Source organism: Prionailurus viverrinus, chromosome C1 (assembly GCF_022837055.1).
Source record: "Prionailurus viverrinus isolate Anna chromosome C1, UM_Priviv_1.0, whole genome shotgun sequence".
Taxonomy (NCBI): domain Eukaryota; kingdom Metazoa; phylum Chordata; class Mammalia; order Carnivora; family Felidae; genus Prionailurus; species Prionailurus viverrinus.
Window position 1 is genome coordinate 65,248,228 of NC_062568.1, and position 16,403 is coordinate 65,264,630.

The 16,403-nt window shown below is 35.8% G+C and overlaps 1 protein-coding gene across 3 annotated transcripts in view; it reads left to right on the plus strand.

The window, feature by feature from the left end:
* The window catches only part of KCNH7 (potassium voltage-gated channel subfamily H member 7), a 481,489-nt gene that overhangs the window by 327,718 nt on the left and 137,368 nt on the right, over positions 1-16,403 (plus strand). For 2 of the 3 annotated variants that reach the window (XM_047869110.1, XM_047869112.1), the window contains exon 3: positions 633-788. In XM_047869110.1, coding sequence (XP_047725066.1) covers positions 633-788 — 156 coding nt within the window. Of the gene's footprint in view, positions 1-632; positions 789-12,438; positions 12,511-16,403 lie in introns of those variants that run through there. The other variant, XM_047869113.1, reaches the window with a different exon arrangement.

A 16,403-nucleotide genomic window follows, 5' to 3' on the forward strand; every position in this document is an offset into this window, starting at 1 on the left:
TCATATTCTTGGTTGAAGGAATCAAATTAGTACAATAAAATATACAAAATTTTGACCTCATTTTCTAACAGATTACAAGCCAAACCATTATAATTTGGGCATTGTGAATTTTGCAGAAAAAAAGAAAAGAATTATCGGAACATATTTAAGACACAGTCAATAACTTACTATTTTATATCCTGGCAATTAAAAGAGAAAAAAGGAATAATTTGCTTAACACTAAAATCAAGATGTCATAATAGGAGTTGTCTTCATTATTTACACAGCTGTTTTATATAGCTTCAGAATTAATCAAAATATATGAGAAGGCTAGGAGTTTTTCTAAAAAGTTAAAGAATATACTTTTTGTTCCTTATATTATTATAGTGGTGTGTGTGAGAACAAATGGGATTTGATATTCTATTTTTCCATAATGTAGCACCTGAATTTGCCTGTAAAGTCTATGGCAAAATTTGTGGATTTTTATGTAGATATATGTGAAATGAAATATGAAATAAAAGTCTAATTATTTTGTTAAATTTCAGTGATCGTTTACAATAGAAAATTCTAAGGGGTTATTAGAATTTTAATATTACTAACACTTCAAAATGAAGGCATACTTTTGACCTAACATTCATTTTTCATCTCCTTAGGGTCCACTTTCATTTGTAACACTCACATAATTCCAGTGAAAAACCAAGAGGGCGTGGCTATGATGTTCATCATTAATTTTGAATATGTGACAGATGAGGAAAACGCTGGCTCCCCAGAGAGGGTAAACCCAATATTACCAGTCAAAACTGTAAACCGTAAGTAAAAGGCAACATGCACGTAATGCTGTTGATATTCTGCTACTGTAGTAATTTTAATACATTCTTCATTTTGAGTCAGTTCTCAAAATATGTTTGCATTTTAGGTAAAATAAATTTATATTAAACAAAGTCATAGCTGCTGTTACTCTTTGGTGCCTTATAGAATTGATCAATAGCTTTCAAAGCCATTTGACTTGGTTATACCATTGTTAATTCAACTAGTCCCCTAGTGATGGTTGTTTCTACGTTTTGATCATTACAAATAATGCCAGAATGAATTGTGAACACGCATGTATATTTTTGGAAAATTATCTTCAGGGTAAGAGTCTATAAGTGGGATTCCTAGGTCAAAGGGTAAATGCATATGTAATTTTTTATGATACAACTAAACTCCCCTTCCTATGGTTTGAACCGTTTTATACTACCACCAGCAATTTATTAGATCTTTTCTCTAAAGCCACGCTAACAGAGGGAGTCAGTCTTCTCGATATTTATCATTACCATAGGTGAGAAGTAGTACCTCAATTAGTTTTAGTTTACAATTCTCTTATTACGAATGAGGTTCATATATTTAAGCACTATAGATATTTCTTTTTCTGCCAGCTGTCCATTTCCTATATACATTGTTTGTCTTTTTCTTTCAAATTGTAAAGTAAGCGGCAAATCTCTTCCCCAGCAAATATTTTTTTAACTTTTCCTAATTTGTGTCATGCAATGGTTTTGTTGCTGTTGTTTGTTTGTTTGTTTGTTTGTAATGTAGCTAAATGAATGAACCTTTTCCTTTGCTGATTCTGAATTTTTGAGCCATTTTTAGAAAAGTTTTCACCATCCCAAGGTTGTAAAAAAATCTTTTTCTAGAACTTGTATGTTTTTTTTTTTAGTATCTCTGATATATTTTGTTTTTCGTGGTTTATAGTGCAAGATATAAATTTAATTTATCATTTTAGCAATGGCTCTCCAGTTGTTTCAACATCAGTTATTAGAAAGTCTATCTTTTCAGCAATGATTTGAGATGCCACCTTTATCACACACTAAACTTCCTTTATCTGCTTGAGTATATTTCTGGACTTTGTCTTCGGTTTTGTTGGCTTATTTATCATTCAGAATCATATTGTTTTAAATATACAGTTGATCTCTGATATGACATGCTTCCCTTGAATTTAATTTTCAGGAGTTTGGGGTTATTTCTTGCTAAAAATTTTATATGAACTTTAATTTTTTTAATGTTTATTTATTTTTGAGAGAGACAGAGACAGAATGCAAGAGGGTTAGGGGCAGAGAGAGAGGGAGACACAAAATCCAAAGCGGGCTCCAGCCTCCGAGCTGTCAGCACAGAGCCCACGTGGGGCTCGGACTCAAGAGCTGTGAGATCATGACGTGAGCTGAAGTCCGACGCTCAGCCAACTGAGCCACCCAGGCGCCCCATTTTTAAAAAAAAATTTTTTTCAATATGAACTTTAGAAGCAACTTGTTCAGATATGGAAAAAATTCTTTGGGTTTTTAATTGGATTCTCATTACTTTTATAAATTAATTTGAGGAATGTTAACATCTTTATGATGTTGAGTCATTTTATACAAGAATATTATATGTATCTTCATCTTTAAGTCTAATTTTTGTGTCTTTCAGAAGTGTTTAAAATTTTTTCTTACACTGTAGTTTGCTACTTGGCATTTAACTTTTTGTTATTGCTGTTATTATAAATAGGATCTTCTCTTTCATTATATCTTCTGATTATTTCTGAGGCTAATGATTTTTTTTCTTAGAAGGTTAGTTTTATATCCTACTATCTTAGTGAATTTTCTTAGTTTGCAGTGGCTTTTACATTGACTCTTATGAATGTTTCAAGTGTCTATCATATCAAATAGAGACTGTTTTACATTTTCTTTTCCAATTCTTATACATCTAATAGTTTTCTCTTGTTTAATTGTGCTAGCTATTACTTCCAACATATTATGAAAAAGTCATTGATGGTAAACATCATACCTTGTTCCTGATATTTTTGTGTAAATGCCAAGTGTTTTTATTCATTCAAATGACAGTATTTGGTTTGAGTTGTATGTGTCTTATACTTGCAGAGTTTTTCATTAACTTATATTTATTAAGAATGGGTGTCGAAATTTGTAAATTTCCTTTTCAGCATCTGTTGAAATGAGTGTGCTATTCTTTTTCTTTATTTTTACGGTAAATTTTATTAATGGAGTTACTAACAGCGAACTATTCGTGCATCTCTGAAAGGAGTCACTATTGACATGATGTATTTATTTTGTACAATGCAGTTGGCCTCTCTTTATCTAAAATTAATTTAAGATCTTTACATTAGTATTCTTTAGGGAGACTGACCTGAAATTTGTGTGTATGTCTATGTGCACTTTCATCAAGTATTGGTATCAATCTATAATTCCTTCAGAAAATAATCTGGAGATTATTTTCTATGTTCTGTGCTACAGAACCATCAAATAATTTGGAGATTATCTGAACTTTCAAAGTTAAGTATGATTTCCTTGTGAAATCCTCTAGGTCTGATACTACTTTATGGAGCAGCTTTTTGACAAATTTCCTTTTTTTTTTTTCTACACAGATTGGATTATTCCAGTCATCCATCTCAACTAGTATCAGTTTTACTAAATGTTATTTCTCAAGAATTTTATGTAGATTTAAAAAATTTATTTTAATACAATTATGCAAAGTTGTCTTTTATTACTTTTCAAAGATTTCTTCAGTTTTATTTTCTTGTTTATATATTTAAACCATCTTCTAGTCTTTCTTTGTTTTAGTTGTGCTTTTTTTTTTTTTTCCAACGTTTATTTAATTTTGGGACAGAGACAGACAGAGCATGAATGGGTGAGGGGCAGAGAGAGAGGGAGACACAGAATCGGAAACAGGCTCCAGGCTCTGAGCCATCAGCCCAGAGCCTGACGCGGGGCTCGAACTCACGGACCGCAAGATCGTGACCTGGCTGAAGTCGGACGCTTAACCGACTGCGCCACCCAGGCGCCCCTTAGTTGTGCTTTTTTTATACGTTGTGGAGTGAAGTTTTCTTTTGTTTCTTATAAGAAAAAAATAATACTTGTCTTTTAATTTTTAATTATAATAGGTACTTATATTTACTGATATAACTTTTTTCTTAGTACTAATATAGTCTATGTTAAATATACTCTCTTTTTGGGGTGCCTGGGTGGCTCAATCGGTTAAGTGGACGACTTCCGCCCGGGTCATGATCTCGCGGTCCGTGAGTTTGAGCCCGGTGTCAGGCTCTGTGCTGACAGCTCAGAGCCTGGAGCCTGCTTCAGATTCTGTGTCTCCCTCTCTCTCTGCCCCTCCCCTGTTCATGCTCTGCCTCTGTCTGTCTCAAAAATAAATAAACGTTAAAAAAATTTTTTTTTTAAATTTAAAAAAATATACTCTCTTTTTAAATGTTTATTTATTTATTTATTTTGAGAGAGAGAGAGAGCGAGAGTGCATGTGAGGGGGTGGGCAGAGAGAGAGAGAGAGAGAGAGAATCCCAAGCCAATTCCCTGCTGTCAACGCAGAGCCCACTGTGGGCCTCAAACTCTTGAACTGTGAGATATGACCAGAGCCAAAATCAAGAGTCAGTAGCTTAACCAACTGAGCCACCCAGGCACCACTTAAATATACTCTCTTGAGACATTTCATTATGTTATGTTTTCTTTGTTTTTTTTTTTTTAAACTCCAATGTGTGTTTTTGGTTTGTTTTATCTTGTTTTTGCTTTTGTTTTTATATTTGAGAATATTTGTATTTTTAATTTTATGTAATGTCCTTAATCTCTCCTCCTTTCCCTCAGACACTGTATTTTGATTCCTTACTATGAGCAAGAATAAAATTAGCCTGTAACTCTTTTCCTTCCCTTTCCACCATGTAATTTTAGTTAATAATATTATCTGTTCTAATTCTTATCTTTGCACTCCTAAGAATGGGCTTCTACCATTCAGTTTGTCAATTTAAATTATATTATTTTATTCCCAACTTTTACCAACAAGGTACTCAGTGAACTTTTTCTACATTTTCTTCTCCTCTCATTTTGTTTTGTTGCAGTATTTCTAGCTGGTCAGAGGCCATAATGTTTACATACTTCTCACATTTTTTTTTAATTTTTTTTAATTTTTTTAACATTTATTTATTTTTGAGACAGAGAGAGGCAGAGCATGATCAGGGGAGAGGCAGAGAGAGAGAAAGAGACACAGAATCTGAAACAGGCTCCAGGCTCTGAGCTGTCAGCACAGAGCCCCACGCGGGGCTCGAACTCACAGACCATGAGATCATGACCTGAGCCGAAGTCGGATGCTTAACCAACCGAGCCACCCAGCTGCCCCCTCACTTTTTTTTTTTTTTTGGCTTTAAATTTCTAGTGAAATATATTCAGTGCTCACCACTAGTTTTCCTCCCCCCGCCCCCCACCAAGAAGCAGTGTTTTTCCAAAGCTGCTAATTGAGGTCTTGTGCACTTTTCAAGTTACTTTTTATCGTCTATCTAGTAACCAGTCTTTTGACCATTCAAGTCACAGACCTGCTCTCAGTATTTCTTACACAGTGCGGAGTCTTCCTCCTTATCTGTGGGTTAACCGTATTTGATATGTGTTTTCTGTCACCCCAAGGAGACCTTTGTACTCCCCTTTTCTTCACTAAACTTCTGCTGAACACCATTGCAGTGTGCTTTCTGGAACCAATTCTGCCACTCTTAGGAATTTATTTGCCTGCTTATATGTAAATTAAAGTGTGCAATGTCTCTGTCTCTAATTACTCTTTAGGCATAGTTTATGGATACTTTTATTTGTCTCATTTATTGGTCTCTACTGTGTTTAGGAAGATCGTGAGGACATCGAAATTTAGGGATCTGTTATTGTCTGTAGGGAGCTAGGCCTTGTCAAAAAACTTTAATATTTTAAAAAAGAAATTGTTATTCTATACATAAATTCAGACAGCAAGCTAAAACTAAAATAAAAAACACAGTTTCAAAAGCTTATATTGTAAACCTAAGTATAATACTAAATCAAATCTATACTAGCTGAGAAGTTTTGATAGTATCAGGTACTTCCTTAGGTATGTCCAGATGCTAGTACAGTGTTATATTAAAGAAATAATGGGAGAAATATATTACTGTAAAATGATTCCAATATACTAAATATCTTACTCTGAACAATATCACACTCGGGGGGGAAACTTTTTATCAAATTCACCTATGTGTCAGTCTCCCTGGTGACATATTTAAAAACAAAATTGAGGTACTTGAAAAACAAATATTGTAATACTAAAGTCTTGTTCCTTTAAGTTGATGACCATTTTTATTTCTTTATATCTCCCACTAATCAATTCAGTCATTACTGAATGATTCCTGAGAGTATACTTTAGGTAATGTCAGCCTGTATTTTGGTCATGAATATCAATAAAATCTGTTGTTTTGGGGATGCCTGATGTTTTTCTTCATCATCATCACAAATTCTTCATTTTTCCCATAGAACAGTTATCTTGCATGGTCCATTAATTTGAATGGAAGTGAAAAAGGGAGTGGTGTATCAGCAGCATAGCAAAAAAGGGGATTTTTTAAAAAATAAAGTATTCATGGGACGCCTGGGTGGCTCAGTCGGTTGAGCGTCCGACTTCAGCTCAGGTCATGATCTCACAGCTCGTGGGTTTGAGCCCCGCATCAGGCTCTGTTCTGACAGCTCGGAGCCTGGAGCCTGCTTCAGATTCTGTGTTTCCCTCTCTCTTTGCCCCTAACCCACTCGCATTCTGTCTCTGTGTCTCTTAAAAATAAACATTAAAAAAATTTAAAAAATAAATAAAGTATTCATTTCAAACTGAAATACAAATGGAGAATTGAAAGTTGGATTCCTTGAATGGAAGATAATCTATACGGTAGCCTCTCAGGATGTAATACATAATCTATGCAATTTTACACTATGATTAAAATAGCATCTCATGTATAAGCCATAGCAAATTCAGTAGAGGTTGGTTGTTAGTTTGTGAATATGAGTGGTTTCCCTACACTGCAGCTCATATACAGAGTCATTGGAGAAAGTATAAATATGCAGATAAAATTGTTTCCAGAGCATTACAAAGGCCCATTGTTTACAACCAGTATATTGGCTTTGATTATACTCTTCTGTCATGTTATGCTGAGGAATTTCCTTTACTTGATGTTAATTTTTGAAGAGTTGATAAATCAAGCAGAAAATTTAAAGAGAAACAAATTGAACTTGGTAGTTTCGATACTATCCAGTTTCTACTTTGTATTATTTCTGATCTGGGGGAAAATCCTGCCAATTTTTTTTCTTAAAGTATAGTTTTCCTATCCATGTAAAATACTGATATTGGCTATTTCAAACATTGTTGTTCTAGTGGTGACCACCAAAACAAACAAAAAAAGAAAGAAAAGAAAATCAAATTTTGATACACTTCTTTTTGAAGAAACATATTAACCTTCAAAATGCCTAATTTCTTACCTAAATAAGAAGTATGTACCCACAACTATATGGCCAACTAATCTTCAAACACCAGGAAAGAATATCCAAGGAAGAAAATACAGTATCTTCAACAAATGATTCTGGGAAAACTAGACAGCAACATGCAGAAGAATGGAACTGGATGTTCTTATGCCATACACAAAAATAAATTCAAAGTGGATGGAAGACATAAATGTGAGACAGAAATTATCATAATTCTAGAGGAGAACACAGGCAGCAACCTCTTTGACCTCAGTTGGACCATCTTCTTACTAGACAAGTCGCTGAAAGCAAGGGAAACAAAAGCAAACATGAACTATTGGGACTTCTTCAAGATAAAAACCTTCAGCACAGCAAAGGAAACAATCAACAAAACTAAAAGACAGCCTATGGAATGGCAGAAGATGTTTGCAAGCTACATATCTGATAAAGGGTTGGTATACAAAATCTATAAAGAACTTGTAAGACTCAATACCCAAAAATACTGGGTTATTCAACCCAGTAAAGAAATTGACAGAAGACATGAATAGACACTTTGCCAAAGAAGACATCCAGAAGGCTAATAGACACGTAAAAAGATGCTCAACATCATTCATCATCAGGGAAATACAAATCAAAACCACAAGGAGATACCACCTCACACCTGTCAGAGTGGCTAAAATTAACAACACAAGAAGCAACAGGTGTTGGTGAGGGTGCAAAGAAAGGGGAACCCTCTTGCACTGTTGGTGGGAATGAAAACTGGAGTGCAGCCACTCCAGCCAGTATGGAGGTTCCTCAAGAAACTGAAAATAGAACTACCCTACTATCTAGCAATTGCACTATTAGGTATTTACCCAAAGGATACAAAAATATAGATTCAAAGGGGTACATGCACCTCAGTATTTACAGCAACATTATCAACAGTAGCCAAACTATGAAGAGAGCCCAAATGTACATGGACTGATGAATGGATAAAGAAGATATGGTACATCTTATATATATATAAGATTATATATATATATATATATATATATATATGATTATATATATATGGTTATATATATAAACATATATATATACATATATATACATATATATACATATGATTATATATATATGGTTATATATATAAACATATATATATACATATATATATATATATATATATATACACACATAATGGAGTATTACTCGGCCATCAAAAAAATGAAATCTTGCTATTCGCAATGACATGGATGGAGCTAGAATGTATTATGCTAAATGAAATAAGTCAATCAAAGAAAGGCAAATACCATATTATTTCACTCATATGTGGAATTTAAGAAACAAAACAGAAGAACCTATTGGAAGGAGAGGGATAAAGAAGAGAGGCAAACAAACCACAAGAGACTCTTAATTATATAGAACAAACTGAAGGTTGATGAAGGGATATGGGTGGGAGATGGGCTAGATGGGTGATAGATATTGAGGAGGGCACTTGTTGGGTTGAGCACTAGGTATGGTATGTAAGTGATGAATCACTGAATTCTACTCCTGAAACCAATAATGCACTATATGTTAATGAACTAAATTTAATTTTTCATGTTTAATTATTTTTTTAATATTTAGTTTTTTATTTTGAGAGGAGAGAGAGAGAGGGAGAGAGAATGAGCAGGGGAGGGGCAGAGAGAGAGGGAGAGAGAGAATTCCAAGCAGGCTCCATGCTGACCGTGGAGCCCAACACAGGGCTCTCTCATGACTGTGAGATCATGACCCGACCCAAAATCAAGAGTTGGATGCTAAACTGACTGAGCCACCCAGGTGCCCTAAACAACTAAAATTTAAATAAATAAAAAAAGAAGCACTTAAGTGTGTGGGTGGGAGTGTATGCCCCTGAGTGTTGGGATTTAAATGAGAGTAATACAGAAAAAGCTACTGTTTGTTTAAGAAGATGTGGGTTTCTATAAATTTAATTGCCTCTCCTGAAGTGACGACAAAATAAAGGAAAACCTGTGAAGTGAAAACACAAGAAATGCAAGTGAGAAGAATGAAGTCTTAAATAGAGAAGCAATAGGAAAGAAGGTAAATGCACAATAGAAAAGATGTATCATAAAAAGGGACTATGATCAATAGGACTGAGAAAATTCTGGAAACCTAGAGACTTGTTTTGCATCAGATGAAGTTGTGAATCATTTCTCAATTCAAATGCCTAATTTCTGGATAAGGAACCCTATCCAACTAAAGTAAGCAGCTTTCTATGGGAAAAAATAATTTTTCACAGGTTAAAGGTATAGAACCAGCCACAGATAAATGACTTATTTACCCTGGAATGGAGCAAGTACAGGAGAGAGTAATATACTGAAAAGTCTACCAAACTGATAAACACTGCATCATTGAGTCAATTAGTTGCCACATAAAAAGTATAAATTCCAAATAAAATATACAACTAAGTCTTTTCTCACTGATGGTTTCTGGAAAAGCTCTAAAATCTGAAAAATGGAAATGATACCAAATGGAAGAGAAGATTGTACTTTTCCTACCAACTAAAAGGTGGCCACATCTAAAGGAACTAATGGAATGGGGCAAAGGTGTTCTTTTTTTCTGTTCTAATATCTGTTCCTGTGAAATATTTGCAGGATGTAGAGGATAACCAAATTATGTGTTTTTGGTAACACTATTAATTTCAAAGTTAATAGTCATCAAATTTAAGAGACTTTCACTTTATTATTTTAACTAAAATATATCAACATTTCATTTTAAATTACTTACAAGTATATCTGAGCTTTATATGTTGAGTTCTATTTTATAGCAGGAGTCTAGGATCACCAGTCTGACTCACAAATGCACACACACACACACACACATACACACACACACACACACACACACACACACACACACTTTAATTTGTTAAAAAATTTTCAAGGGAGTTAGGGCAACCTGAATTAAACAAAAAAGTCTTGATTAACATTATACATCCAAACAGAGAACAGATGCATTCTATGTTTTTATCTTATTTTAAAACCAAAGATTCACTTTGAGCCACTATGAAAATTGATCTTAAGCTCATATCCCCAAGTAAACTTTAACTAATAACATTTTCACTCCTTTTATCAATTTAAAATAGTTTCTGTTTAAATTTAAATCTATTTAATTTACTCTTACCATCACTATCACAAATCTCTGAAGTGTTCTCATTTTACTAAACTTTAAATATTTCCCAACAAGAAAACAGGCCCACATTGTTTCATTTACTTGCAGAAAAATGATGAACTTTGTCATTTTTAATTTAAAAATGATTATACTGCAAGTCAAAACTGTACATGAGATCTTAATTTTTTTTTCAGATCTTTGAACTTTTTCCTTTGGCAAGTATTTTAAACTTTCATCTGGCTTCTAGTCACTCTTAACCTTAAATCACTCATTTGTCCCCACAAATAAACTCACTTCCCACACCTCAGAGCAAGGGGAAGGGTGCAGGCAGGAACTCCTTTAACAAGCCCACTCTCAACAAAAATGTCCCAATAATGTTAACTGAGGCTTAGATTCCACTTGCAACCCATTCTCTCTTCCATTCCTTCAAAACCTGTCCTCACCAATCCCACCCGCCGCTCCCAATATTTTCACTGGCTCTTTCCCTTTGGCTCGCACTCATGCTGCTGAAAATAGCCTGTACTTCAACAGACACATTGATTATATCTCATAATATTTTCTCAAACTTTTAATTAGTTAAGTTTGTTGCCAACATTTAAAAACTGGAATATGACATCTAAAATGAAGATCTCTGGCTTACTTTGGAAAAACACAAGTATCTGACTACGTGTTTGCAATAGGCTGAAACTGAATACTGGCCACACCTTTTGATGGGGCCTGCATTCTCCAGTTTGCGATAGTCCTCAGCTGTCTTTATTGTTTGTTTCTATCTGGCTTTCTTCATTTATGTTGTCTCTTCCAAGCTTTCAGACTTCCCATACTTCCTCATTTGCTTCTCTTATTTCCTTCATTTCTCTGCTCACTGTAATTGAACTCTCTATGTTGTGCTCTCTATGTTACCCTCTAGGTTGAATGTACCTTATTAAATCTGATTCTCTTCTCTCTGTTGTTTTATGTTCCATGACACCATACTCCTTTGTTTCTTTTGATCTCTGTGGCAGCCAATTTCATACCATTTTCTTATTCATCTTACTCTACTCATAAATGCTGTTTGTTTATCTCCCAATAGCTACTCTTAGTATTCTTCTCCTTAGTCATCTTCTCTATATACCCTGGATGGGCAAACTTATCCATGACCTACAGGGTAAAGACTCCCTCACAAATCAGTATCTCCAGCCCATACCTTTCTCTGGACTTTCCTTACCACTTAGAACGTCATGTATCCAACTGTCCATTGGGCATCTCCTTTGGAAGACTTTTAAATTTCTATAGATTTAGCATTTCAAGTTAAGACTTGTCTTTCCATCTCCAGTTACCATCCATCCATTCCATCAAAAACTCTTGCTCTTCATACATCCCAAACAGTGTCATCCAAGCCACCACAGCTGGAAACATGGGGATTATGCTAATCTTTAATCATCTCTTCTCCCAACCAAAGTGATCAAATTCGGTCAAGTGCACCTTGTGGCTATCTCTTGTACAGCCCACTGTAATTGCCTAGTAGGCCCACAACACATCTTTCTTGGGCTGATGCAGGGTCTCATAACTGGTATCCTTGCTTTCAGCCTCTTTTCTTCAGGATCACATGTCACACTACTTTACATCAAATTATAATACCCATCCTTTAAATGGTTCTTTGTTACTAACAATATAAAACTCCAAAGTCCTGTGTATTATACAAAACACCTGTGGTTTGATCTGTGCTACTTCTTTAGCTTTATGTCCTATCCCTTCACCCCATCACATCCCATATTTCAGTGGTGGTTCCTTGAAACATGCTTTATACCACCTTGTTTGTACAACATGGTAGCCCCTCTATTTGAATGCCTTCATCCCTCTAGGGTGCTTGCTCCAAAGAACTCTTCATCTGTCCAGGGTTCCGAACTCACCCAGAAAAATGTACCTGTTCCTGCCTCTGTGACATCATGCCTGCCTTTACTACAACATTGGTCATATTCATTTGCCTACTGGACAAGTAGCATAAAGGACTGAAAAAAGCCATGAATAAAAGTAGAGAGAAGGGTAAGGTCTGTAGAAAACTGGAAAACACCTTCCTTATTTAAAGTGGCCAAGAACTCTTCACCTCTAGTACATAGCAGGGATGTTATTTTCCTTTCCATGCATCCCTAACCTCTTGCAAATAGTAAGTATCGAATACATATTTGTAAAATTAAAAAAAAATGAATAAGTTATTTTTATTGAGTAATTTAAGGTGTTTTTTTTTTAATTTTCCTACTGAATGGGCATTAGTCAATGATTCCCCAAGGGTAAGTCCATCAGCATCACCCTGCAACATGTTTGAAATGCAAATTCTTGGGCCTTACATCAGAACAACTGATTCAGAGACACAGAAATTTGGCAGTTTATGTTTTAACAAACCCTTCAGGTCATTCTGATACCCGCTAAAATCTGAAAACTACTGGGCTATGTTAATTAATGTTTACATAAAACTATAAAGATAAATTTTAAGTGAAACTAAATGTAAAAGTATAATAAAGTTAAGTTTTTATAGTCTCTTATTCTTACAGTTCTTTTCAAAAGTGAACTTTTTAATCTAATTTAATCTTATTAAGGTATGACAAAGGAGATTCCATTATCTTTGAAATGATTAAAATCATACTGTCTGAACCAAAGAAGCATTTCTACTTTTGTGCTTATTAAAAGAAAAGTTTGAATTACTCTAAAAGCTTTGACAACAGCTTAGTCTATACACACAAAATGCAGCTGGTAATTTAAGCAATTATCTAACTAATTTAAACCACTAAAAATGTATTTGTATGCTTTGGACTCAATATTCTGAATAATTGACACACAAAATATATATTTGCCTGAATAGCTACATTACTCCCTCAAATTTGCATATCAGTTTTCAGACCTCAAGTTAAAGAACAAAGAAATTTTCTATATACTGGTTTCTAAAAGGGTATTCGCAGTGTTTTTACTATTCTCCATTGGAGCTGAAAGTTATTCTTTAATTCAAAGATGAAGAGCTGTAGTAGTAATATAGAGTTTCCCCCTCAGTGAGCATTACTATGGAAACAATCTATTATTCAGATGAATTTAATTAAAGGTTTTACAACGTAACTAATATTTACTATTATCATGGGTTTGCAAGTTTCCTCTTTTCAAAGATTAAATTTGATATAAAAAAGGAACTATGACATGGTTGCTAAAAGAAGTCCAGGAAAATTTCCGTCACGGGTTGCAATCAACTTTATATTACATTTCCCCTCTAGGATTTGGGCAAAAGACATATTTCTGACATCAGGAAAATTGCTGGTAGTTGAAAAAAATTATGTTTTATCTCTTTATTAATAATGAATGCTAATGACCGTCTAAATCGACATATCCATGCCAGAAACTCCTCGTGTGCATATCATTTGGAAAATTTTGTTACCTAGCAACATCCAAATCAGGGACAGTTTCTGGTCATACTGCCTTTGGGTAGCTGGTGTCTGTACCATTTGTGTTTGGAATACTCCATCAAGAGAGTCCCTGTCAATGTGATGACTATATGGTGATCCCAGGTCAATTTAGGTTAAGTGTCATTACATTCACACAGTTTGAATGGCTTCTCTAATGGCATTTGGAAAAGGAAGAAATCTATTGGAGAGAAATAAAATAACAGTATTAATAAGACACACGTTGATTTATTAAGTATTTATCACATAGAAACCTTACTAGGTACATATAGTACCGATGTGTTTGCTTTCATTTCCAATCCCTCTTCACTGAGATATTTTAACCTTGGGTGGCTAAAAGCAGTCCACCACCTTGTCCCGTTTTCTGTCTTATATCCCGTATCCCAAACCTGTCTTTTCTACCTCTTGGCTTTCATGATGACCTGGCCAGGTTGGAAGCAGTATGTCTCAGACATCATCAGCATTTGTGAACCTGTTCCAGAAGTTCTTGCCGCTGCTGCAGCTCCCGTAATGGCTCTCGCTGCTACTGCGGCACTAACTTCCCCCACCTCCACACATGTGCGCCATGCGCTACTGGGTCAGGACTTGCCTTGCTTCAAGATTCCAATTTGGTCTCACACTTACTGCCTCATTGTACGTTGCTGCTTTTTCTTGGTATCTCTCACCCTAGGAGTTAGTTTTTCAAGGCATTACTGACCATCTCTGTTCCCTTAAAGGGTCCTACATTTAGCTTCAGCTTTACTAGGTCCATGGGCCCCCTGGTGGTCTTTTGTTGTCACTAGTATCAGGACTTCATTGGCTGCACTGCCCCATTTGTCACCCGCTAATCAGGTCAGCGCTGAGTTCATACTGAGTGATCCTTTTTCCCAGTCTAACTGCCACCTACTGCCTTCTTTGACAATATTATGGGTTGTTCTAGCAGCCTATGGGCAACATCATATATTCATTACACACTTGGGAGTAGGAAAGATTCATCTCCTTGCAGGGTGCCTCGATGGAAATTTCTGCCTAAAAAGATAAGGCAGATAAGTCAATTATCTTGCCTGTTTCTCCCATCAGATTCAGTCTGTTGCTCTCTCTGACTCAGAGATTAAAGTCATGTCTCTCTGCACATCTGGAACTATTTGGCTGGAGAAAACCTCACGATGATTTTAAGGCTTCCAATTTAAGTGTCAGGTTGTGACTACCGTGATTTTAGAGAGGTACATCAACAGTACTTCACAAATCCTTATGGCGTGATAATAACTGATAGTAGGCTTCATTCAGATTACAGTTTTTTTCAGACCCAAATCTGGCTTTTGTTCTTGCTCTGCGCTGTGGGCTCGGTGCTACTCAGCCCGACATCTTCCTCAGGCCTGGGACAGCCTTGCAGCTGGGAATATTGGCTGCTGAGTGTGTACAGCTCTGCTCCTCACTGACAACTGTGGTCCAAGGAAGGGAAGTGCCTTGCGCAGGTTATGGACCTTCTCATGGGGTAGCTGTAGCAGGTGACTGGCTGATGCTCGGAGACAAAGACCAATGCCCTGACTTGAATGGGGCATCACTCTGCAGGGCTATTCTAGATCCAGAGCCCCCTGGAGGGCTGGCTGAAAGCTTCCTTTGCATTTGCATGAGAGTTTAACCCAATCCTGTCTTAATCCCTTTTCTCAGGCATATCTCCTGAGAACACTCCTCATAAAGACCTTTGGTACAAGACGCTTCTCAGGAATCCAACCTCCCACTACCTATACTCCTTTGTGAGAGGAAAACATCTCTGTTCATCATCTTCACGACATCCCCCATTTCCCACCCCCACCAAGCATGTCCCTTCCTTACCCTACTATATTCTCTAGTTTCCATGGCTGCTTGAACTAAAGTTTCTCTCTACTTTTTAGTCCATAATTCAACTAAGCAGAACCAAGCCAGAGTAAGTTGTTTCTGATAAAATAAGTATATTAAATATATTTAATGCATATTTAAGATAGAAAGAATACATATTTAATATATATTCAAGAGGAGAGGGAACATGAAGCAGGTTCCATACTCAGCACAGAGCCCAAGGTGGGGCTCAACCCCATGACCCTGGGATCAGGAGCAGAAATCAAGAGTCACCAGCTCAACTGACTGAGCCCCCCAGGCACCCCTGGTAAAATTATTAGGTAATCGAAGTTCTAAGAGTTTGCAGCAATGAAGAGAAGCTGAACCCAGGAAATGACTGGGAATTGGCAATTGTGAGGAAATTCAATGATTAGCAGTATGTGGAGGACTTTTTGGAAATATTTGCTTTTCTGCTAGAAATGTTATTTCTAATATTCCCAGATTCATTCCTAAATTAGAAAAACTGTTTCCTTCCAAATGCTAGTTGATAAGAACCAACTCCCAGGATAAGAGAGAAGGAAAGAGAAAGAGCAGTTCAGGTTAACGAGGTCTTCTTCATTCGGAAAAGTTTAGTACAACTATTTTCTAAAGTCCATTACCCATTACCACAGGAGATAGGGCAGAAATGTAGCTGTGATCATTATAAATTTGTGGGAACTATGAATAGCATAAATATATAAACAAAGAAACTCAGAATGAAAAGGAATATTAAGAGTCAACTAATCCCAGGCAATCCTAGGGGAGGTTAGAAGAAGGG